The sequence below is a fragment of the Eleutherodactylus coqui genome, chromosome 1 (genome assembly GCF_035609145.1).
Source record: "Eleutherodactylus coqui strain aEleCoq1 chromosome 1, aEleCoq1.hap1, whole genome shotgun sequence".
Classification (NCBI taxonomy): domain Eukaryota; kingdom Metazoa; phylum Chordata; class Amphibia; order Anura; family Eleutherodactylidae; genus Eleutherodactylus; species Eleutherodactylus coqui.
In genome coordinates, this window is record NC_089837.1 from 464,964,652 (window position 1) to 464,991,098 (window position 26,447).

Here is a 26,447-nt window from a genome sequence, read left to right on the forward strand (position 1 = left end):
TATCCCACAGCGTACCTACTGCACCATGTGGAAAGAAGCACCTAGACTTAGCCTGCAGCCCGCCTGCTACGACTCCCAAGTACACTTACCAACAACTAAAGTGCCACGGATCCAAATGCCACAAAGAAAATGCATGGTCTGTGATGCGCTTTATATATTTCAGTACTAGCGTTAAGCTAACAATTTTGAGAAAAGTTGCAAAAAATGCATTTTTCAGAAAACTACTATTTGTGCAACCATCCTTGAGCCGCATTCAGTCGGCAGTGTGAGAGTTACACCGCAGATTCTTGGGTGCAACCTGCATTGAGGGACACAGACAACCCGTCTGTGGGCAGGACAGTCTCACCCGCCATACGGACCATTTTCAGTGCCCAAAGCCTTACTGCAAAAGGTTCCCCTTTAGTGAACCAGACGCAGCCTCTGCATGAACATTAGGGACTTACATACGAAGCACTTCCATGGGGTAAGTGCGCACAGGGAACAATGCAGATTTTACGGTTCCAGCCCCGTGGATATGGACAAACCGCATCCACGCGCTGCACAATTTTTCTGCATTGTAACTGATCTGCAGAGCGATTTTTATATCAGCTGCAGATTTTCACCTTTCTTGAGAAAAATCGGCTGCAATATCCGAATATTACGCATGCGGATTTGTGTTGCAGGAAGAATTTTGCGCCATGTGTGCGCCTACCCTGCAAGTTTACATTCATCTTTTTGTTACCAGACATAAGACAGTTTAGATAAATACACTCCATTGTATCATCTTGTACTGATGCCAAGCTTTAGTCCGTATTTTATATACTTCAGAGCTGAAATCACCCAGAACTCCTTGCTGGGCCAGTATCATCACAAAGTATTCCAGGGCTGTGCAATTTCTCCATCTGCACCAGCGAAGTCGTTAGAGCAGTTTGTCAACAAACGTAATGTAGTTTTGTCTTAGGTTTGGCCACCGGAAAACTTATCAGACAGAAGTAGGTGATGGAGGGGGGGGGGGTGCAAGCAGTCACCTGGTACACGAGTGCTTCACAGACGCAGCCATACACAATTTAGTCCGTATTGGTCGTTCCAGTTATTCAAACTGGCCATATGTGTTCAATGACAACGGAAAAACGATGCCAGCGGATCTGTATTTAACCGCTCAAGGATCAAGTGCCGTAAATACTACAGCACTTGGTCCTGAGCTTTAATTCCATCCAATAGCAAAATAAAAAAAAAAACAATACAGCAAGGGATTACAGCCTCTGCAATCTAACAGTAGCAGGTCTTATCCTCAGCTGTCAGACACAGCCATGGAACTAGAGGAGAAGGGAGAAGCGTTTTTTAACTGCTTTGGCCTTCTCCTTTCTAGGCTACATAGCACTCACTGAGCGCTATGTACTAAAGAGAGAAAATGGAAGTGTTAGTTATCTACTGCCACCCGATGATCATGTAACCACTGGGTGCCCCCTGTCACAGCAGAGCTGTAGGGTCCTAGCAGACTCCAATCAGCTCCATTAGCAACTATTGTCGCTAGAGGGGGATGTTTTCCTTTGTTACTGTGGCTCCTTACAGAAGAAAAAAAAAAAAAAAAAGATAATGCGATTGACCCCCAGAGTTCTTATATGACGTCATGGATGTTAAAAAAATACTTACAAAAATGAGTAAGAAAAAAAAGATATATATTACAGAAAATAAAAGTATATACATAAACAAAAAAAAAACAAAAACACCCACCAATGCCAAAACAGTTGCCATATGTGCCCTGTAATGCGAGACTATACAAATTATATATCAAAATGTCCGAAACAAAATGAGGAACCCGTTCCCATATTTTAGTGTAAATATACAATAAAAAAAGAAGCTTTTTTACCCATAGCTAAACTAAGTAATGAAAAAAAAAGCCAGTGGAAAAAAAAAAAAAGATATAAAAAAATAGCCCTATGTCAGGGAAACAACATTTAAAAAAGAAAAAAAAAAAAAAAAAAAGGGGGGCAGTAAAACCACCACATGGGTAAAATCCCTAAAAGGTGTCCTGGTCATTAGGGGGTTAAAAAGAAACAACTTGTTATGGAGGAAGCAGGTAAATAACGAAAGTAAGAATGATATCTTCTCCAAGGCTCCTTCAGAGGTGGTTGTAGAACAGCTGAGCGGGGCGAGGAGCTTGTCATATATTCAAGGACAATTTAAAAATCTCCACTTTGAGTCCCTGGAGCTCGGAGGGTCAGAAGTCACTGAGGATGCTGATGTCAGCAAACTCTTTCCTGTAACGGTAGGAGTAGAGGCCCAGCAGGAAGGACCACTTCATGGACATGAAACTCCATACACAGGTCAAGTAGAAGCTCTTCGGGTCAGTGAAAGCTAGACGGGGAAAAGTAGAACATGTGAACGTCTGCAATACATGCATTTACCATACGAAGGGGTTTGCCATGCAAATTCTGTTCAACTATTGATGACCTATCCTGAGGATACATGATCAGCTATGATCTGCTGCCCGGGACCCCAGCCAATCAGCTGATCGGGCGCCCACTGCAATGCACAGGGGTACGTACCGGAAGCAGAGCAGAATTGTCAGTGTCGCTAGGCACACAGATTTTATGTTATGGTCATCCAGGGTGGTCTGGTCTCATGTCTAGGGTCACCTAATGCTAAATAGCTGTACAAGCACTCAAAAGGAGTTAGAAGAAGATACGAAAGTGACAAGCAAGGGGACTTTTTCCCATTGACATGTGTGCAAATCCATGTATTAATCAATGTGAAATGGATACAGGTATAGGTTTACTAAAAGGGTGATTCCGTCTTCTGAAAAGTCGCCTGAAACGACACGTAAGATTTAAGCTATATTATAACAAGCTGCCTCGTGTGTACATGAGAAAGAACACCATTTCTGCCTGTTATATGCCATGTATCCTGTGTTTATCACCCGTTTTCCCTTCTGCAGGCTCCATTTCTAATTCTCAGCCTCTACTGAGCTGATGGGTGTAGTCACTGCACACAGAAATTAGAGAACACTCTGTTCCCCTCTCTCTTATGTACAGAGAAGCAGCAGGAAAATAGAGGACATTATACAGCAGTACTGAGCAGTGTAGATGTGATCACAGCATTGAGGTGCGGTAAAAACTTATTAGAACCCAAGGCAGCTCTCACTTTACATATTATATACCTAGAAGTAGGAGACACAAATGTTGTACATCTAAAAAACACTTTAATAGATTTTAAAAAATTGTACATGATAAAAAAGGCACAGTACACTCAAAAATGAATCATACCCATATTTAGTGCATATATCGCAATACGCGATTCGTTATGGCATCGTCAGAGGTATGTGCAACGTTGAGCCACTATGGAGTATAAAGTAGAGAAGCCCAGAAGTAGAAGCCAACGGAGGAACAAGGTTTATACATATTAATACATATTCTAAGATTTGAGGAGGTGTACCATATACGCATATGAAAGTTGGATACTGAGAAAGGCAGACAGAAGGGAAAAAAAAAATACAAAATCTATGCTTTCGAACTATGGTGCTGGAGAAGAATGCTGTATATGCCATGGTCAGCAATGGTCACCAACAAGATGATCCCAGAGTGCATCAAACCAAAAATATCGCTAGAGGGCAAAATCACCAAACAGCGGCTCTCATACTTTGGGCATATCATGCGAGCCAATTCTTTGGAAAGAACATTGATGCTCGGCACAGTTAGTGGGTCGCGAAGAAGAGGCCGCCAAAGAACACGCCGGCTGGATGCAATCAAGGTGGATACAAACATGGAAGAACTGAAAGAAGAGGTCAAAGATAGGAAAGCATGGAGAGCGAGGAAAGCATGGAGAGCGATGACCCATAAAGTGACCAAAAGTCGGCCTGGACTGTATGGATAATCATCATTATCACCAAAGCAGGAAGAAGAAAAAAATAAATAAATGGGCCTTTATCCGAATTTAAAGAAGACAAAAAATGATGACTGCAAAAAATGGCCAAATTCAAATCAAAATCGCCAACAAGGCCATAGAATGTGTGTGAGACTTCATCTTCCTTGGCTCAAAAATTGACCAGGCTGGAGAATCTATGCCAGAGATAAAACTTAGGATAGCTTTGGGGCGAAAAAAAGGGGGGGGGGGGGGGTGAGTAGGGATATCGGCATAGCAACTAAACACAGGATTGTGCAAATCATCGTGTTCCCCATAGCCATGTATGGATGTGAAAGCTGGACTGTGAAAATAGCTGATAGAAGGAGGATTGATGCGCTTGAGCTGTGGTGCTGGCGAAAGCCCTGGACGGCGAGAGCAACAAACAGAGAAGTCCTGAATTTTATAAGACCTGATATATCACTGGAGAGGAAGATGACCGGACTCAGACTCATGGAGGACAAGATGGCTGGGCTCAGACTCATGTATGTTGACCATGTAAGGCGAGCAGAGTCGCTAGAAAAATCTATAATGCTTGGACAGATCAGCGGCAAAAGAAGAAGACCTGGCCGCCAAAGAACACAATGGCTGATACTGTCAGAGCTGATACTGGCATGGATATTAGACAACTGAAAGAAGCAGCGCAAAACCAAAAAACATGGAGGGAGCCCGCCTTTAGGGTCACCAAGGGTCATAAACGACTAAACAGCTAACAACTAAAGCAGGAAGCATGTCACATGCATGTGTGCAGCATAAGCACGTTATGCTGAAACACAGCCCCAGGCGCACACACTATGAGACGGACTCTGCACGTGTGCGAGGGGTTGCAGTTATCTTTTACATTATTACCATCCACTTGTTTTTCCCCATTATTGGATGTATATTCTTTTCCTTGATGAAGCGGTATGTACTTGCATGGCACATTTGTGTGCATTAGTTAATCTACCGTATACTGATTGTCATATATGCACTAAATATAGCTAGCATCCATTTTTGAGTATACTGTGCCTTTCTGCCATACTATTTTAACCATTTATATTACATAAAGTATTTCAATATTTAGACCATTTGTGTGTCCTACTTGTAGGTACATAGATCTCTTACAATGGACGCTTTGCTGGGTTTGGATACTTACAGTGATGATTAGATATGGCTAAAGCAAGGAATGCAATAAATGCTACGACAGCCAGGATAAAGAAGAATATCCCAATACAGAGGAAGAAGCGCAGTCCCTTCAGCCACGTTCTCCAGAAGTCCTGGACATACATGATGTGTGTGATGAGGGCCCACAGGGCCAAAACACCTGCAAGGGAAGAAACACCCAATCACAATGTTGTATAAGAAGTTTGTCATTTTCCTACTTGAAGTGCATTCAAAAACAAAAAGTGTACCTAAGTTTTCTCATGACTTTTCAGAATAAGCTGCCATGTGTGCACAGGAGAAGGAACACGATTTCTGGCCATTATATGAATTGTATCCTGCATTTTTCCCGGCAGCATACTGGATTCTTAGTTCTCTCAGAATGGCTGGGAGGAGCTGGCTGATGTGCTGTGTGTTCTATGTACTGTACACAGAGAACTACAGATCCTGCTCTCTGTTCATAACACACACAGATAAACAAGGACTAATTGAAAAGTAATGAGACTGCATGTATTTTTTTTTCTAGGTGGTAGATCTGCACAGGCATTTGTGAACTTCATGTATTAACTTATCTGAACCTGCAGTTGGACAGCCATACTGTTCAGCATTCTGTCACAAAAAGTGAAAGCACTTCGTACGTGACATCACAGCGGATAAAGTAGAGATGTCTCAAAATGTATGACAGAGGTGTGTGCCTGAATTATATTAAACTTGCGAACCGTATTTCAAGAGTTTCATTAGCACTCTCCAACAATGCAGTTGCATAGAGAAGGAAGAACTCCGCTTCACATTCGGCTTTCTTTGTTCGATGTCATGGATTTTAGATGCGGATTCTATAACGAGTTGCAATAAAACACGGATGGAATGAAAAAGGTGAAATCCACTGCAGAAAAGATCCATTGAGTTTATACATACCTGTAAGAGTTGCTAACTCGTTCGCGCGGCCTGTTTATACAGGCTGATGCATCGTTGGCTTGTGAAGCAAGAATCATTCAGTCCCTGTATAAGCGAATATAAGGACTGTACAATTACTGCAGTGACCCAGAGTTGTACTGCAACATTCTCCCAGTTAATTAAGGTTTAATACTGGTGACCTCTCATTCAAAGAGTTTTTCAGTAGTAGAAGTATTAAAGGGGTTGATGCCATTTATGGCCTATCCTCAGAATAAGTCATCGATAGTACATTGGCGAGGGCCCGATCAGCTGTTTGCCAGGCCAGCATACTTGTGCACCGAGCTGATTTCTGCAGGAAGCAGAGAGCTCCGTTCTCACGGCAGTGGCCAGACTTGGTATTACAGGCACAGACCCCATTCATTTCAATGGGAACTTGGCCTTCATAACCAACTCTGGCCACTGCAGTGAGAATAGAAATGTCCGCTTTCTGCAGAAATCAGCTGAGTGAAAAGCTGATCGGCGTGGGGCTTTGGCAGAGGTTTGTAGTCAGAGCTCCATGGCAATCAACTGTTTGCTGGGGTTCTTTACTGTAAGAGCAGTGAGACTATGAAGCTCTCTGCCTGAGGACGTAATGATGGCAAATTCAATAGAAGAGTAGAAGAGAGGCATGGATATAATATTATATGTTATAGTCCGAAGGGTCGGTGATCCGGGGATTATTCCAAAGACCAGATTGGAGTTAGATTTCAAGTTTTCCTAAAATACTGAGTCCGGATACGTGATATTCTCCTAGTCATACAGAACATAGCAGTGTAGTCTCTGTAAACCCGGTTGCGGTCAGGGAGGAAATAACGGCATTATATAATATGCTGCTGACTGTGCACTTTCACAACTAAGGGTCGTTTAAACCAGTGACTTGGCAGTGTGGCTTCACATTTTAACGCTTCCTCATTACCAGGCAAAGAAAACAAAGAAATCAGCCACATAGATGTAGCAGAGCTGAGTTTGTCATTTCCCTTTTCTTTGTGTACCATTAACAAGGGGTTGTCTGGGACCTTTCAGACTTTTTTTCTATTGCTGATCAGTAGATGACTGGCGGGGGGTCCACCCCTTGAGATCGCTGCCGATTAGTGGACTCCCAAGCCCGTTGTCACACGCAGGTAGCAGGTTATGCTTTCCGCAGTGAAGCGGCTCAGATTGGTATGGCGGCGCAGCTTTTTACTGAATTCAATGGTAGTTGTGCCTGCAGTACTAAAAGGGCCGCAACAATGTTGTCATCGCCATCTGACAGCTGTGCTGGGGATCAGCCGACCGGTGGAGATCACAAGGAACTGACCCCCCACGACCGTCAGGAATCATTGATGATCTGAGGACAAGCCATCAATTAAAAAAAACAAAAACTAAACTCCCAGACAACCCCTTTAATTTTTAGTTATAGACTTTCCTGTATGCTAATGACTGGAAGAAGCGTCCATGACGGGACTAAAAGGTCCTCAAACACATTTGGGAACAGCTGTCGCAGCCGGCCATTATAAGCGGGACAGAAGACGTATTGTGTATGGGACGTCCGAGGGATGGACTGTGCCCAGTAGGCCTCCCTTCTCTGAGCGGTCTCAATGGTTGCTATGACAACAGGCAGTTTCAGTCAGCTTTCAATGTGTAAACTGCTGAGGTAAAATGAAAGCTCTGCTCCGATTGGTCGCTATGGGCAACAAAGACAGTTTTGATAAATGAGGCCCACCAAATTTCATCATTGTGTCCCCGCGGAGATAAGCCAATATCAGAGCTGAACAGAGCCTCATGTATATGGGGGAGATAGGAAAAATAGCCAGCAGCCAAACGAGCGTCCAGCCGACGACTACTGACGGTGTAAGGGCACCCCACGGCCGCTCTCACACAAGTGTTCGTAAAAATGTGAGCATTCGCCTGCGTTTTTATTTTGTGCAATAACAACGCAGGCAAAGCAAGCTGATGATGCCATTTCACACACCCCCCCCCCCACCGGCGTAGTAAGCAGCGTCAAAAATGATGCAAGGTCTCCTCACAAAAAGTTGCTATGCTTTACCTGAAGAAAAAGGTCATCTTTATTTGTGGGACAATCCCTTTAAGAAGCATCCTGTGGCTGGAGGCATGACTCCGTAAAAATAAAAATAAAAAGCGGAACTGTTTTTTGAAGTTTTAGCTTATTTTTCTTAAACTGAGGAAAAACTAGCCAGCATGAGTCAGCGGTTTTATAGAAAGTGCCGTGTCATGGTGAGTATCTAGGAACGCCATGTGCACGCATCAGCGGATCTCACTGCTCGGTACTGAGGACCAAGATTATGCTGTCTTCACATTCCGTTAGAAGACGCCGCCACAAAGACCTCAGGACACATGGCCCACGGTGGAGTAGATCATGCCAAGGTACAGAAGTATCCTGTGCAGTGGCTGACTTACAGTAGCCGCAGTTTAACTCCTGGTAGTCAGCAATAGAGAAATGAATTGTCCTGGGGCGAAGACCAACTGGCGCCATTTTTCCCACAAATCAAGGGGTATCCATGTAAGGCCGGGCTCACGCGGGCAGATTGTCATTGCACATCACGTGCGCAGTTTTCGCGCATGCAACACGCAATGCCAGTAGCTAATTGATTTTTATTGGGCAACTCACACCTGCGATTTTTGTTCTTGCCAAGATAGTGTATGGCGATTAGTGGAAGTCAGCACATGCGCATGTCATTGCGTACGGAGTGCAGCTACTTAGGCCTCCTTCACACAGCCGACGAGATATCGTCGCAAGAAAAATCGCAGCGATATCACATCGGTGGTCTGTGCAATATCACTGCGTTTTCTAGCAGCGATACCACGATTTAGTGGTGCTACAAAGTTGCGCGACTTTATAGCACCACCTGCGAGGATTTTCAGGTCTTGAACTTCACCTCCGCATTTGTCTTCAGTCTTCTGCCAGCCCTTCCTGGATTGGACGATCAAAACAGCACAATGTTTTAGTTTATGGTGCTGTACGGACATGACAGGTTCCCTTTAACCCTTTCCAATCCAATTTTAGATTCAGGGTTTCCTAAAAGCCTTTCTCTTTTTGCTGTTATACAACGGTGCCATCTGCTGGTCAAAGCCAGTGTGTTTGCGCCAGACAGGCTCCGACAGCGGAGTGGCTGGCAATCGATGGTAAGAATACCCCGTCGGACGTCTTCCGACATTGGAGCTGTACAAGCCTCAATCAGAATGTAGGAAGACGTCAGACAGTGGATTGGAAAGGGTTAAAGGAAGGAGTTGCCAATTTATAAAGTGATTATCCATCTACAGGATAAGATAGCTGCTGTCTGTTAGCCTATGGAGATTCAGGTTCGGGTAAAAGGGAGATGGGACTGTAGGTGGAGTCAAACGCCACACTGTTCAGAACAGTATAGTGTTCTGATCCGCCCCTTACGCCTCCAGAATGCAACTGAATTCACGTTTCCATTCGCAGAACTTACAGCAGGTATTTCTGGACAACCCTATTAGAGAAAATAAATCTCACATTCCATAATCAGATCCTCTGTTATAAACTACAGTAGTTCTAGGACCATGAATATCACTTCACAGGGTGCCTGAAAAAAAATTATATACAAATATGAGTAAATGTTCCTTTAAAAAGGGGTTGTCCCACTTCAAGGGTTTTTTTTTTTTTGCTGCAGGAAGCAGACAGCTCCGTATACTGTGCAGTGGCCTGTGTTGGTACTGCAGCCTGGGTCCCATTTACTTCAAGAGGCCGTGATCTGCTCCACCAATCCAGGCCACTATGTAATGTATGGAGCTGTCCGAGTCCTAGATGTGGGACAAATCCCTTTAGGATAGGTTTACAAGTAGCGGAAATAGGACAGCAGAAAATTCAGCTGCAAATTCTGCAGGTTTTCTGCATCCAAAACATTTCTGCACAGCGAGGAGGAGACTGAATGGCGCGATGGCCGGGCATGCGCAGTACCACTCCATTCACTTTCAATGGTAGTGATGGAGATGGCCAATTGCAAGCGCTGGGCAATTTCTGTCAGCCCTATTGAAATGAATGGAGTGGCAACCATGCTTGCTCGGCCATCGCGCCATTCAGTGCGACATCACTGCGGGTTGGAGAAGAGACTTGCTATGATGAGAAGAAGGGTACATGGGACAAAGTTATTCCCTGAACTGTGGATTGGTCATATCTTTGGATTTTGAATCTTCCAGGTATTGGGAATACCACAAAGATCAGTACTTCTCACAAGGTGTCCCACAATTAAAAATCAGCAATTACAAAAATTCTCCGGCATGCAGATATTGTTGTTACATATTTATTATAGCGCCCCCGCTCCCTCTGAGCATCCAGTGGTGCCGGTCACACCTCTTTAGTAGCTCAGTCCCATCACCTCGATTCCCTTATACATGGATGGCGATTTCTGCATCCAAAACATCGGTGCGGATTTTGGCTGATTTCCAAAGATGCCGTGTTCCCCCTTTACCCCCGAAATTTTCATGCTTTCGGTGCTTCCTTCACTGAGCACCCAGTGGCCTCTAATAAGCGGATCGCCGCTGGTTAGGCGATGCCACTTCCACATTACCTGATCCGCGGTGCTCACTAGTGGCCACTAGGCGTACGGTGAAGGAAGTGCCAAGAGCACAAAGACTTCGGAGGTAAGAGGGAGCACGGAACCTTCTGAAGCACTTCTGATTTGAGTCAAAATGTTCTCAAACGGTGCAGATTTTGCCGCGGAAGATTTCTGCTAAGTGTAAGAAACTCATAAAATTCCACACACAGTGGGGAAAAAAAAAAACAAAAAAAAACACCCAACTGTTTTCCATGTTTCTGCTTACAAGGAGTACACCCTCTATAGTCCTCCAGGAGCTTCTCATAATGTCACAAGACATTCTCCCCCCTCCCAGGCTCGGGAATGCTGGCAGTAGGAAAGTATTATGTGTGAGAAGCCAGGAGTATTAGGCAATAAGTTAAAAGAGCTCTTCACAGAAGCACGTAAAAAGGAATGTATTGGCAGAAAATGACCCTTTCTTCTCTTTTAAACCTTAAAAAGCAGTTATTTGGCTTTTAATAATTGACCCTTTCCAGTCCAATTTTGGATTCAGGGTTTCCTAAAAGGCTTTCTCTCTTTGCTGTTATACAACGGTGCCATCTGCTGGCTAAAGCCAGTGTGTGCGCACCAGAGAGGCTCAGACAGTGGAGTGGCTGGCAATAGATGGTAAGAATACCCTGTTGGACGTCTTCTGACATTCGAGCAAGCCTCAATCAGAATGTAGGAAGACGACAGACAGTGGATTGGAAAGGGTTAATAGTCTATTGTCAGGACAGGCCATCAATATCTGAGCAGAGGGACCCTGCTGATCCGCTGCTTGTAGGGTGTGGCAGTGCTCATGCCTCTGCCGTCCCCCAATGAAGTGAATGGGACGAACGACTGCTACGTATAGTATGGCGGGAGAAGTACAGAGTTCAGGATTGTACTCACACAAGCATTGAAGAGGCCGCAGCGCTCACAGGTATTGCAGTCTAATCAATAAGCTGATCAGTGGGAATCGAAAGCAGCAAACCCCCACCAATCACATACTGATGGATCGTAGTCATCACGAAAGGCACTGCTATCCATGCACACGTGATGGCCATCAGCCCACTGATTTCAATGGGACCAGTTGAACAGCTAAGGAAGTTACCCAGCTCCAGTCCCCAAGACCCCCCAACAGGGCATGTTTTCAGGATATATCTGGACTGATGATAACTACATCTGTGCAATACCATGGAAATCCTGAAAACATGCCCTGTTGGGTGGTGGAGGGGAAGTGGGAAAACACTGATCTAATGGGTATTCAGACTCTTGGATTGAAGCCCCCCTTCAGTTCCAGAACAAAATTCCGTCTCAGGGGGGTATATTACCTGCACGCAGTCTTCTCCCCTGTTGGGCTAGTTTCTGTCCAGCTTCTAGGCGGCCATCTTTTGACTATCTAATTGTTAGACTACCAATGCACTATATCTGCTCTTTAATTGGCCAGCACCGGTCCCATGATTAGTGCTGGCAGGTCACAAAGCAATGCAAAGTCTAGCTAGAAAATGGGGCGGCCATCTTGGCTGCCCCCCAAAAAATGAGACAGGAACCAGAACAACAGAGGGGTGGAAAAGAAGATCAAGTGCAGATAATATATTCCCCTCTACTCTCTGGTCCTGGGACAGAGTTTAATTCCAAAACCGGAGGGTCGCTTTAACATGGCTGATCCTTTGTTCTCATAGGAAAAAAAGCCCCCCCATAGGAAAAACATGCATGTATAAAGGATGTCAGAAAGAATAGCTGTTGACCGACAGCTAAACTGTATGGTCATCTTAGCATCTCTATTATATAGCTGAAAGCAGATAACACAGGATCCTCTATTAACAATAGGTGATGGACACAGCTCACCTCCTCCCCTCCCTGCACAGGTCACAGAGCTTGTCCACAAAACTGCTCAATAGTAGTCAACAAATCATCTCCAGACACCAGTTTCCTACATCCATGTTGCTGCTGTCCTGTGTATAGGGAGAGTGCTGTCAATCTTCACGACACAGGTGGGCAGAAGCCTGACTGGTCCGCCTCAAGAGCTCAACTCCAAGTCAAATTCTAAGTAGGTTCCTTCTGAAATGCAGCAGTGTATCAGGATAAAACATACATGCGGTATCTGCCCCGGGTACATGATGCTCGTGGTTCGGGCAGCATCAATCTGGTGACAGGTGCCCTTTAAAAGTTATATTGTATCCAAAAGCTTCTGCAAAGCCGCGCCAAATTTCAGTAAACCTATCGGTGACTTTTGCCGAGCCGTGTGTGGCGGGAACACAACTGGATAAATAGACCCTTAGAGAAAAACCTGAAGGTATCTTAGATGTCTAATCTTCCCAGATGTTTGCTACTAGTACATAACCTGCATATAGTGGGACCACCAGAACACAAAGCTAATTGTAAATGTGACCTCCTGGCGGCGCACGGCACCGGAGCCCTGCCGCCAGGGATCTTCCATCTGAGGTTAATGAATTAATTCAGTCCTGAAGTGCAGAGCAGGCTTATTGGCAGCAGATTTGCCTTATCTTGCAAAATGCTGTGGTTTTAGCAGAGCCAAGCAGAAAGTATTCTGCCCAGACCGAAGCCATCACCTTCCAAGAACGCTGGGAGGGACGTACTAAAGAACAGTCACACCAGCGCACCGCCACAACAACAACACATCTAGTAGATGCCTGCTATGGGATTCTAGCGCCCCAGGACCCGAAGATCGTGCATGTAGAGTGACCCGTATCATTGTATCTACAAGAGGAACGCAACGTGTGCCCCGCTCCGGGGCATCGCTCACGGGGCGCACCGCTCCGGGGGAAGCGCTCACGGGGCGCCCCGCTCCGGGGGAACGCTCACGGGGCGCCCCGCTCCAGCATACTGCTCAAAGTGCACCCCCATCCAGTGTACCACTCTAGGGACCGGGAATTAGGGCTCTTTCACATGGGTGTCACTTTCACAGAGAATAGGTGTGTCCAAAAAATAGTGTCTTAGAACCAATAGTTTTCTATAGAAATCTTCAGATGAAGAAATTTTAGGCTCACACCTTCCAAAGACAGAACAGGCTACAATGCACAGATCTAAGTTCCACGCTGCTAGGATAGGAGCTGACCTTTCTGTGCTGTGAGCTGCGCAGGACAAAAAGGGAAGGCGACGCTTGGAAAAGACGACCGCTGTCTGTAGTTTAGACATTAGAAAGCATTAGGAGTTCTACCGACCGAGGGAATTCCGAACAGCAGCGCATTTTACTTGTAAAGACGCCGCTACCGATCGTGTGGATGGGAGATTTCACCGCTAGTTAAGCTCAGGACTTAATTACGAGAAATCGTCCATTCACGGTATTTTTCACGCAGTTAGCCACGATTTTTTGCGCAGCTATTAGAGTGCAAAAACAACCGCCCCGTGTGAAAGAGCCCTTAAAGACGCTAAAAAAATATCCAGAAATCACGGAAGCTACGAGCAACCGGAACTCCAGCGCAGGGGTATACAGCGGGCCTGCTGCTTTAACCCCTTAAGGACGTAGTATAGTTTGGCATGATGATTTTTTTGGGATTTTCAGCTCCACTTTTCAAAAGCCGTAACCTTCTTCTTCTGCCCGCTGCCATGGCCGTACGAGGGCTCGTCCTCTGTGTGGCGAGCTGCAGTTTTACTGGTACCATTTTGGGATTAAAACATTGTATTGCCATTGTCTTTTAAGGTCTCATTGAAAACAATGGGCGAGCCGTTCCGCGGGAACGCCCAATGACAGAACACGCTGCGATTTTTATCCTCACCATGCTGCGAAGAGAAAATACATAACGGACATCACAAGTCCAGCCAAAAGAATGGGGTTCATGTTCAGGAGAGTATTGTGCATCTTGCAACACCCGAAACTTGCACAAGATTCTCCTCCTGTTTTTTTTTTTTTTGGGGGGGGGGGGGGGGGGATGGGGAGGGGGGTAAAGTGGAAAAAAAAGAAAAAAAGCGTATGCAGTGCATAAAAAAGTAAGTTCAAATTATTTGATAAGTTGGTAAGGATGCAGGAATACCAAAACAAAGGAAAAAATGTGAAATGGATGTTGCGAAGCGCTCAAACTCGGCAATTTCCATCACGGTCATTGAAATGAATAATGTGGCAGCGAGTCCTCTGCTCCGTTCACGAGGAGACAAATCGGGGTTCCCTTCACCATGTAGAACAAAAAGACTGGTATTTTAACCCTTTCATACCAGTGACCTCTGAAGACATTATGATTTAAGGCTGTACAACTCCGATGTTGGAAGACGTCCATCGGGGTTCTCTTACTGTATATTGCCAGCCTCTCTGCTGTCGGAGCCTATCCAACGTGTCACCTCATGCAGTACTGGCTTTAGCCAGCAGATAGCGCCGTTGTATAACGGCAGAAAAAGAGTAAGCCTTCTAGGAAAACCAGGATACAAATGGATTGGAAAGAGTTAATAGGTTTTTTTTGTTTTGTTTTTTTTTATGGGAAGAATGAGGAAAGTGTGTTTTTTTTATTTCTAAGCATGTTATCAAAAAAACTTTTCTTCTTACTTTAATCCCCTTAGGGTATTTTAACTTGTGATCACCTGATTGCTTGTACTACATATTGAAATACTATTGTATTGCAGTATATAGTCCTTTTCAATGCTGCCTATTAAGTTTTGCCACAGGCCCCAGGTTGGCACCCCAGCACCTACAGCAATATTCCCCACACAATAAAGGTGCACCCAGCTTCCCACAAACCCTACATAGTCTATACATTTACTGTAACATGGCACATGGGGGTGCAGGAGATCTCACTTTACCTCCATTTACATTTTTTCCCTTTCCTATTGGTTCGCTGCATCCTATGTCCCACGTAGAGCGCTCTTCTTCCGTACAACGCCCTAACGGAGCACAGTATGGCTGCACAAGGTGCCTTTTTGGCTCCACAGTACAGAGTCATCGTTAAGAAAGCAGCAAATTTGGGCAATAACTTTCTCGCGTGAATGCGGCCGCCGACAGGGCACTAAGGCTAATTTCACACGAGCAAGTGCGATACCGGGCCATGAAACCCGGCTTGATATCGCACTCGCTAACATGTGATGTCTCGCATACGATGAAGTCGTTGGTATTAAAAATCATCTCGTATCACTTCAGGGACTAATTTTGCATGAATATGAACCTCATTCCTTTGAGTGGAGTCATACATGCAAGGGATTGTTGTTTTTTTTTCCCCCCTGCATTACGGCATGTCCTGTCTGTTCGCGTCTGTTATATTTAGAGTATAGAATAGGGCAGTCAACCACATATACTCCAAATATAACTGAAACCCAAGTGGTGTCTGCTTCCATCACAACAGTTAATGGTTCCGGGGGTCTGCCACAACGCCATTTTCAGACTCCTCCCCCTCCCGGACAGAATCTTAGACCATAGTGAAATCCGCTGTGGAACGTTCCCAAGACTATATCACCACCGGCAAGAAATCAGGTACTCCGCTCCTCCATCTCTGCCAGCCCTGCAGAAACGAATGGAGCGGTAGTACATGTGTGCCCGCTGTCCCGTTCATTTCAGGACACTGTGACCCCCCCTTACATGATGGATAGAAGTCCGAGCAATCAGACCCCACTGATCAGATGCTCATCTATCTTGTGGAGAGGGGAGAAGTTCATTTTGTTGGACAACCCCTCCAGCCGCCTCACTGAAAACAAGAGCTTTGCAACCATTGGGGTAATGAACGGCGCCAGGGTCCCCCCTCCTCGCAGCCTGACAAGTAGCTGATCTTTGATGGACATCTCGCGTCTAGGAAGAGAGCGATCAGCGTTCATGCAGCGGGCCAGGAGGGGCCGGCGTGGCCCACTTGGACTCCAGAGCTCTGTTCCAAGTCAAACAGGAAAACTTCAAAGTGTGTTTCTTGGGAATTTCACGAATAACACGGTGCAGATCTGCCCCAGGGTCAGCAGCAGCAACCCATTTCCCTTTAAAAGGGGCATTCCACAGGATAGGGATTAAACAGTTGATCGGTGGGGGTTTGGCCGCTGGGACCCCTACGACTGCCAGAATGGGGGGGCCCATAGCCCGAGAGGCTAGCAAAATGACCAAAGTGGGACTGGATACCGCTCCATTCATTTCGGTAGGAGTGTGGAAAATAGCAGAGGTCAACCGCTTGTCCATCTCTGCTGCTCTCCATTAAATAAATGGATGGAGAGGGGGATGTGCACCGACATTTCTATCAATGGATACAGGTACCCCATTCTGGCAGATCGGACCCCCACAAGTCAGCTATAGCCCCCTGTCTCGCAGAGTGTTAAGGCAGCAGTAATGCTCTCGCTCATGACCTGAAGGTTGTAGGTTAGATCCCCACTTGGGTCAGGTAGCCGGCCCAAGGTTGACTCCATCCTTCCGAGGTTGGTAAAATGAGAACCCAGCTTGGTAGGTGGGGGGTGGGGTGGGGGGGTAATAAATAAATTACTTGAAAGCGCCGCGAAATAAGTTGGCGCTATACAAATAACAAGATTTATTTATTTAAATCCTATCCTGAGGATAACGTAAAGGATGGGGGATAATTTGCTGATCGGAGGGGATCTCACTGTCAATCTCGAGAATGGGGGTCCCGTGCCCCCCGTCCTCTACACTGCTGGGAAGGGACTGAATGAAGCCATGGTCGCAGAAACGCACTAGCCGCTCCATTCCTTTGAATGGGACCGAGGAGATACCCGTATCTGCCGTCAGCTCCATGAATGACGTGCTGATCATGAATGCTCAGCCAGCTCCTCCGTTCAGTGACATCTCTGTGGTTGGCTGTGACAGTCAGAGGGGGTACGGGAGTCAGTGGGGTCTCAGCAGTAAGGTAGGTGATAACTTGCATTTTTTGGACAACCCCTTCAATATTACGGCAATCCCTTTTACAGCCCTCGGCCTCCCATCAACATCCATTCTAAGATATTCCACAATACAGAGATCTCGGAGCGCAAAAGGACCACAACGTTCCTGACCCACCGCTGCCCCTAGTGGTCACAACTGTAGTCTTTACGGCACATCACACATTTTCAGGAACAGGTGGCGCTCTTCAAGCAAAACTTTTCCAAAACTTTTTCAGTGTCATCAGGACATATCCCCCCCCCCCCCTATTTCCATGTTATCTGCAGTCCGATAAACAGCTTGGTGACCCGTGAAGGTGGGACGCGTCCCCATCAGATCTGCTCCATCCTACCAAGTCCAAAACATATCAAAGACCCATGTTGATGCCCCCTTGGTCCATACTCTGGTCACATGATCTCCGCTGCAGGCTGGTTGATATCAGCGATGCGTTTCGAGTCCTAGGCTCCATTGAATTACATTCTTGCAATAGTTAATTTAGGCGATCAAAAAAACTTTGGCGCAACTTGGTGTATCCCTATATTACTCTACCATCGCCCTACCCCGATGGGACTACATCACAACCATCACATGCCCATCATCCAGATCTGCCCTATATGGGGCAGTATAGAACCACACACCCCACTCACTGTCTCCATGGTAACAGGTGACAGCCGTCCATCAGCCCTGATGACGTCACCCCGCTTCACCTGCGCTCAGTACATTACCTGACAGGCCCCCCATGGCTGCAGTCCAGGGCTGCCCAAAAGCTAGGTTCCAAGTCAGGAAAACCGACAACCCAATGATGGCGCCAATTGTAGCATAACCGATCCGGGCCTGGAGCTTCTTGCTGACCGCCATGGAGACCGGGAGAGCCCTCCGTCCAGACCCGGGGATCGCAAACAAGAGCAGTCTCCTCACTCTCCGCGCGGATTGGTCATCGCTGCTGTCAACTCAACTTGTGAGAGCCAATCACTGTAGGTGAGGTGGGAGGGTTTACAAAATATTAACCAATGAATAAACGCAAATCTGTTAGCCAATAGGAGGAGCTAACAGTGACGTTACCAGGCAGAAGTTGTGGCTGGCATATAATACCGCGCCGTATCTAGTGGCGTGACGTCATCAGTGATGCGGCGGTTGCTGAGGGCGCCGCCCGTTGTCATGGAGATGGGGAAATGCCAGTTTATGTGCTCGTAGATTATTTACATTATACAAATGCTTTTCTTATTTTTTCACGTTTTGTGGAGGAATATGGCGCCAGCAATGATGGTACCCGAGGTTACCTGAACGGAAAAAGGGGCACAAAATTGTAACCCCTAACGCCGGGCTCATACGAAATAAACAAGCTGTGTTCGTTTTATGTGCATACTATACGCAATCAATAAACATGAGTGTGCGTGGAACAGCGGAAATCCGGGTTTTGAATTGCCACGATGTTCCAGGTATTATCCGCACGTACATCGCGTGTGCAATGCGCTATTCACTTACGGTCATGTGACCCCCCAGCCCGGGGACGGCTTCATGTAAGTGCAATTGCGTGTGCTTCAGTGCTGCGTTTTTGGGCACTAAGCACCGCTTAGGCGTATTTTACTGTACGTTTTCTGCAGGGCATCTTTATCTGTGCGCGGCAAACAAACGCAGCGATTGAAATGACAAGTAAGTTCCAGATGGGTTCTTTTTCCAGTGGGATTGCGCATTGTATCACGCATTTCCTTGCATATTGCGCCCCCCCTATTAACTAATATGGGGACTTTGGTCTGCAAATACGCAGAAAGATAGACCATGGAGTTGTTTTGCGTGACCGAAATGTACACGCAAAAAAACAGAAATGTGAACAAAACCTATTTTCTGTATATTGTACACGCAAATACGTCATGTAATGCCGGCCTTACAGGCACAAGCAGTTTTTGTCAATGTAGCGCTTTCTTCCATTATGGGTCAGTGAGTTTTGTCGCGCACCGCAGAGATCCATCAGGCCACTTTCACACGGGCAACAAAATTGCACGATTTTCCCTTACATTAGCCATGTTTTGTAGGCTGCTACATTGCGAGGAAAAAATAAATGGTCCCCTAAGGCTCCTGGGCCCGGGTGCAACCGCATCCCCTATAGTTATGCCAGTGCCCAAAATACTCCACTGCCACCACTGACCGTTTCTGACAGGTAGGCCAGCCATCTTGGCTCTGCTTGCTGGATTATGGACCTATCCGTGACAACTCCAATCTGCTGCGCAACTGATCGAAGCTGTTAACCCTTTAAGCCATTAAGGACCAAGCACTGTAAATCTGCGGTGCCTGGTCCCAGGCTTTAAGCCCAGCCGTATTTAAAATTAAAGCCTCCTGCTGCTGTAATTAATCAAAGTCAGGATGGGTTTTCAGTTGTTAGTAAGAGCTGATAACCCAGAGGAGCATGGGGGTTTAACCCTTTCTGCCTCCTCCTTTCTTCAGTACACAGTGCTCAATGAGCGCTATGTACTAAAGTGGAAGTATTTCTTCCACCACGGGAGCCTGGGGGGTCACATGACTGCCAGGATTCCCTGCTATAGCAGAGCTGAAGGGTCCTACTAGACCCTGATCAGCTCTGCCAGTGACTATTGTCACTACAGGGGATGTCTTTCCTGTAACGTATGACTATCCCCCAGAGGTGTTATATGATGTCATGGGGGACATAGTAAAAACATAATTACATACATCAGTAAAAAAAAAAAAAGGGGCAATAAAACAACCCCATGGGTAAAATCCCTAAAAAGTGTCTGGTCCTTAGGCCTTATTTACACGAGCATATATCGGATGGGATTTTCACGGCCAGCCGATATACGCTTCCATCTAAGCAGTCCCCCCCTTCCCTCCCACTCACTGACTCTCTGCCTCTCTCCTCCACTCCCGCGTTTTCAATGGGAGGGGGGGGGGCCTAGCCAAGCACCGCTCTGTCTCGCCCACTCCCATTGCTGGCTATAGACAAGGGAAGGGGGCGGGAGCTTAGGTCTGCCCCATCCCACCTACTCTAATTTCAAACCTCTCAGAGGGGAGGAGAGGCAGAGAGTCGATGAGGGGGAGGGAACTGCTCAGATGGAAGCGTATATCGTCCGGCTATTAAAACGCCGGCCGATATATGCTCGTGTAAATAAGCCCTTAAGGTGCGAAACAGCCTGGTGCTTAAGGGGTTAAAGGCTAGCAGAATCTTTTATTTCCGGTCTTCCCCAGTGCATCTTATTACTTCTGTGTAACTGTATTAAGGCTGTAGGACAAGTTGTAGTTCTTTATACATATCATTCTGAGTCCATGACGTATAGGCTCTTCACATTGGGTTGTTTTCTCTTCTGCGCTAGTTCCATCCTGCGTTCCGTCTTCTATGCAAAAAACTAAATAGGAACTTGGATGGAACCATAGTGTTATATATTTGAGACGGAGACGTCTTTGTCCCTCTGCTCCACTGGAGGTGTCTGTCCTCCCTGATCTCACCCTACAACACCTCGTATCTCTGACCTCAGAGGACGCTGTTTTTTTATGCAGACTTGTGGGGGAGAAAACTATGAAAAGGAGACCAAAGTGTTCCATGTCTTACATATTTGCCCCCTATGGTTCCTTTGCTATGTAGCTTTCTGTATGGAGACTCAGACGGAACCATAACATTTACAAAATAGGTCAGCCGTTATTTTCTATTTTTCATCATGAATTTTGGGGTAACCTGGTTGTTTACGTACAAACTATATCCTGTTTATCAAATAAAATTCATTAAAAAAATTTAGATGTTTTTAATTGTGGCTTTATTTTAATGAACACAACAAGTTTTTATAGGCGCAGTATATCACTGTATGGCAGTACGTTATACATATGGATCTGGCATCTGTTAGGGCATACAGGGCCTAGACAAATCTCTGAAGTTGTATCCACTATATATCAGTGACCATCGCGATTAAACATGGTCTAGCAGATGCCATGGGGCATTCCCGCAGTAAGGACACAATGGTTTCCCCACCACCGGCGTCCTCTCCCTCCTCATCCATACATCCCTGTTAGAGATGAGCGAACGTACTCGTCCGAGCTTGATGCTCGGGCGAATATTAGGGTGTTCGGGATGCTCGTTACTCTTAACGAGCACCACGCGGTGTTCGGGTTACTTTCACTTTCCTCTCTGAGACGTTAGCGCGCTTTTCTGGCCAATTGAAAGACAGGGAAGGCATTACAACTTCCCCCTGTGACGTTCCAGCCCTATACCACCCCCCTGCTGTGAGTGGCTGGCGAGATCAGGTGTCACCCGAGTATAAAAAATCGGCCCCTCCCGCGGCTCGCCTCAGATGCCTTGTGAGTTAGCTGAGGGAAAGTGCTGTTGTGCTGGAGCTGCTGTAGGGAGAGTGTTAGGAGTGAGTGTAGGCTTCAAGAACCCCAACGGTCCTTCTTAGGGCCACATCTATCCGTGTGCAGTACTGTGGAGGCTGCTGTTAGCAGTGTTGCATTTTTATTTTTTTTTTCAAAATCGGCTGTGCAGAGCATTGCGCCCTGCAGTAATACTACAGGGACAGAAGTGGTGGTTAGGCAGGGAGAGTGTTAGGAGTGAGTGTAGGCTTCAAGAACCCCAACGGTCCTTCTTAGGGCCACATTTAACCGTGTGCAGTACTGTGCAGACTGCTGTTAGCAGTGTTGCATATTGTTTTTTTTTTCAAAATCGGCTGTGCAGAGCATTGCGCCCTGCAGTAATACTACAGGGACAGAATTGTGTAGGCAGGGCCAGAAGACATATATTATTGATTGAATATAGTCAGTGGGCCTTCCCTTTAAAAAAAAAAGGGAAACATTCTATTTGGCCTGCCTCTGACAGTCCTCAGCGTTCTGGGTACGTGTGTGGTGGGTGGAGAACGTAAAGAAATCATACGCAGCCAGCTACGTTTAACAGCAGGCTTGCGCCAATTTATTTCCTGCCTGGGAAAAATCACCGCTCTGCTGCACTTCATATAACACTGCAGTTCTGTGGAACACATTTCTTATCTGATTGAATATAGTCAGTGGGCCTTCCCTTTAAAAAAAAAAGGGAAACATTCTATTTGGCCTGCCTCTGACAGTCCTCAGCGTTCTGGGTACGTGTGTGGTGGGTGGAGAACGTAAAGAAATCATACGCAGCCAGCTACGTTTAACAGCAGGCTTGCGCCAATTTATTTCCTGCCTTGGAAAAGTCACCGCTCTGCTGCACTTCATATAACACTGCAGTTCTGTGGAACACATTTCTTATCTGATTGAATATAGTCAGTGGGCCTTCCCTTTAAAAAAAAAAGGGAAACATTCTATTTGGCCTGCCTCTGACAGTCCTCAGCGTTCTGGGTACGTGTGTGGTGGGTGGAGAACGTAAAGAAATCATACGCAGCCAGCTACGTTTAACAGCAGGCTTGCGCCAATTTATTTCCTGCCTTGGAAAAGTCACCGCTCTGCTGCACTTCATATAACACTGCAGTTCTGTGGAACACATTTCTTATCTGATTGAATATAGTCAGTGGGCCTTCCCTTTAAAAAAAAAAGGGAAACATTCTATTTGGCCTGCCTCTGACAGTCCTCAGCGTTCTGGGTACGTGTGTGGTGGGTGGAGAACGTAAAGAAATCATACGCAGCCAGCTACGTTTAATAGCAGGCTTGCGCCAATTTATTTCCTGCCTGGGAAAAATCACTGCTCTGCTGCACTTCATATAAAACTGCAGTTCTGTGGAACACATTTCTAATCTGATTGAATATAGTCAGTGGGCCTTCCCTTTAAAAAAAAAAGGGAAACATTCTATTTGGCCTGCCTCTGACAGTCCTCAGCGTTCTGGGTACGTGTGTGGTGGGTGGAGAACGTAAAGAAATCATACGCAGCCAGCTACGTTTAACAGCAGGCTTGCGCCAATTTATTTCCTGCCTGGGAAAAATCACCGCTCTGCTGCACTTCATATAACACTGCAGTTCTGTGGAACACATTTCTTATCTGATTGAATATAGTCAGTGGGCCTTCCCTTTAAAAAAAAAAGGGAAACATTCTATTTGGCCTGCCTCTGACAGTCCTCAGCGTTCTGGGTACGTGTGTGGTGGGTGGAGAACGTAAAGAAATCATACGCAGCCAGCTACGTTTAATAGCAGGCTTGCGCCAATTTATTTCCTGCCTGGGAAAAATCACTGCTCTGCTGCACTTCATATAAAACTGCAGTTCTGTGGAACACATTTCTAATCTGATTGAATATAGTCAGTGGGCCTTCCCTTTAAAAAAAAAAGGGAAACATTCTATTTGGCCTGCCTCTGACAGTCCTCAGCGTTCTGGGTATGTGTGTTGTGGGTGGAGAACGTAAAGAAATCATACGCAGCCAGCTACGTTTAACAGCAGGCTTGCGCCAATTTATTTCCTGCCTGGGAAAAATCACCGCTCTGCTGCACTTCATATAACACTACAGTTCTGTGGAACACATTTCTAATCTTATCTGATTGAATATAGTCAGTGGGCCTTCCCTTTAAAAAAAAAGGGAAACATTCTATTTGGCCTGCAGGCTTGCGCCAATTTATTTCCTGGCTGGGAAATCACTGGTAATACAGCATGCTGAGGGGTAGGGGTAGGCCTAGAGGACGTGGACGTGGCCGAGGACGCGTAGGCCCAAGTGAGGGTGTGGGCACAGGCCGAGCTCCTGATCAAGGTGTATCGCAGCCGACTGCTGCGCGATTAGGAGAGAGGCACGTTTCTGGCGTCCCCACATTCATCGCCCAATTAATGGGTCCACGCGGGAGACCTTTATTAGAAAATGAGCAGTGTGAGCAGGTCCTGTCGTGGATGGCAGAAAGTGCTTCGAGCAAACTATCATCCACCCATAGTTCTGCGCCGTCCAGTGCTGCAAATCCGAATCCTCTGGCTGCTGCTCCTCCTTCCTCCCAGCCTCCTCACTCCACTACAATGACACATGCTCAGGAGCGGGAAGACTCCCAGGAACTGTTCTCAGGCCCCTGCTCAGATTGGGCAGCAGTGGTTCCTCTCCCACCAGAGGAGTTTATCGTCACTGATGCCCAACCATTGGAAAGTTCCCGGGGTCCGGGGGATGAGGCTGGGGACTTCCGGCAACTGTCTCAAGACCTTTCAGTGGGTGAGGAGGACGATGACGATGAGACACAGTTGTGTTGCAGTGAGGTAGTAGTAAGGGCAGTAAGTGCGAGGGAGGAGCGCACAGAGGATTCGGAGGAAGAGCAGCAGGACGATGAGGTGACTGACCCCACCTGGTGTGCAACGCCTACTCAGGACAGGTCTTCAGAGGGGGAGGCAAGGGCAGCAGCAGGGCAGGTTGCAAGAGGCAGTGCGGTGTCCAGGGGTAGAGGCAGGGCCAGACCGAATAATCCACCAACTGTTTCCCAAAGCGCACCCTCGCGCCATGCCACCCTGCAGAGGCCGAGGTGCTCCAAGGTCTGGCAGTTTTTCACGGAGACGCCTAACGACCGATGAACAGTGGTGTGCAACCTTTGTCGCGCCAAGATCAGCCGGGGAGCCACCACCAACAGCCTCACCACCAACAGCCTCACCACCACCAGCATGCGCAGACATATGATGGCCAAGCACCCCACAAGGTGGGACGAAGGCCGTTCACCGCCTCCGGTTTGCACCGCTGCCTCTCCCCCTGTGCCCCAACCTGCCACTGAGATCCAACCCCCCTCTCAGGACACAGGCACTACCGTCTCCTGGCCTGCACCCACACCCTCACCTCCGGTGTCCTCGGCCCCATCCAGCAATGTCTCGCACCACACCGTCCAGCCGTCGCTAGCGCAAGTGTTTGAGCGCAAGCGCAAGTACGCCGCCACGCACCCGCACGCTCAAGCGTTAACCGTCCACATAGCGAAATTTATCAGCCTTGAGATGCTGCCGTATAGGGTTGTGGAAACGGAGTCCTTCAAAAGTATGATGGCGGCGGCGGCCCCACGCTACTCAGTTCCCAGTCGCCACTACTTTTCCCGATGTGCCATCCCAGCCCTGCACGACCACGTCTCCCGCAACATTGTACGCGCCCTCACCAATGCGGTTAGTGGCAAGGTCCACTTAACAACGGACACGTGGACAAGCACAGGCGGGCAGGGCCACTACATCTCCCTGACGGCACATTGGGTGAATTTAGTGGAGGCTGGGACAGAGTCAGAGCCTGGGACCGCTCACGTCCTACCCACCCCCAGAATTGCGAGCCCCAGCTCGGTGGTGGTATGTTCGGCGGTGTATGCTTCCTCCACTAAAGCACCCTCCTCCTCCTCCTCCTCAACCTCTGTCTTTCAATCTAGATGTGTCAGCAGCAGCAGGACGTCGCCAGCAGTCGGTGTCGCGCGACGTGGTAGCACAGCGGTGGGCAAGCGTCAGCAGGCCGTGCTGAAACTACTCAGCTTAGGAGAGAAGAGGCACACGGCCCACGAACTGCTGCGGGGTCTAACAGAGCAGACCGACCGTTGGCTTGCGCCGCTGAGCCTCCAACCGGGCATGGTCGTGTGTGACAACGGCCGTAACCTGGTGGCGGCTCTGCAGCTCGGCAGCCTCACGCACGTGCCATGCCTGGCCCACGTCTTTAATTTGGTGGTTCAGCGCTTTCTGAAAAGCTACCCACGCTTGTCAGATCTGCTCGTAAAGGTGCGCCGGCTCTGCGCACATTTCCGCTAGTCCCACACGGACGCTGCCACCCTGCGGACACTGCAACATCGGTTTAATCTGCCAGTGCACCGACTGCTGTGCGACGTGCCCACACGGTGGAACTCTACGCTCCACATGTTGGCCAGGCTCTATGAGCAGCGTAGAGCTATAGTGGAATACCAACTCCAACATGGGCGGCGCAGTGGGTGTCAGCCTCCTCAATTATTTTCAGAAGAGTGGGCCTGGTTGGCAGACATCTGCCAGGTCCTTGGAAAGTTTGAGGAGTCTACCCAGGTGGTGAGCGGCGATGCTGCAATCATTAGCGTCACCATTCCTCTGCTATGCCTCTTGAAAAGTTCCCTGCAAAGCATAAAGGCAAATGCTTTGCGCTCGGAAACGGAGGCGGGGGAAGACAGTATGTCGCTGGATAGTCAGAGCACCCTCCTGTCTATATCTCAGCGCGTTGAGGAGGAGGAGGAGGAGCATGAGGAGGATAAGGAGGAGGGAGAAGAGACAGCTTGGCCCACTGCTGACGGTACCCATGCTGCTTGCCTGTCATCCTTTCAGCGTGTATGGCCTGAGGAGGAGGAGGCAG

At 47.3% G+C, this 26,447-nt stretch overlaps 2 protein-coding genes across 3 annotated transcripts in view; both read right to left on the minus strand.

Annotated features, from left to right (window-relative positions):
- Positions 1 to 26,447, minus strand: part of LOC136584493 (twist-related protein 2-like) — a 296,978-nt gene that overhangs the window by 151,564 nt on the left and 118,967 nt on the right. The gene's annotated exons all lie outside the window — the stretch shown is intronic.
- Positions 1,946 to 18,187, minus strand: SLC48A1 (solute carrier family 48 member 1). The gene is made up of 3 exons (XM_066584316.1): positions 17,982 to 18,187; positions 5,015 to 5,182; positions 1,946 to 2,337 (listed from the first exon to the last, which is right to left on the minus strand). Exons 1-3 carry the CDS (start codon positions 18,112 to 18,114, stop codon positions 2,201 to 2,203), a joined length of 438 nt encoding a protein of 145 aa, XP_066440413.1. The 5' UTR covers positions 18,115 to 18,187; the 3' UTR covers positions 1,946 to 2,200.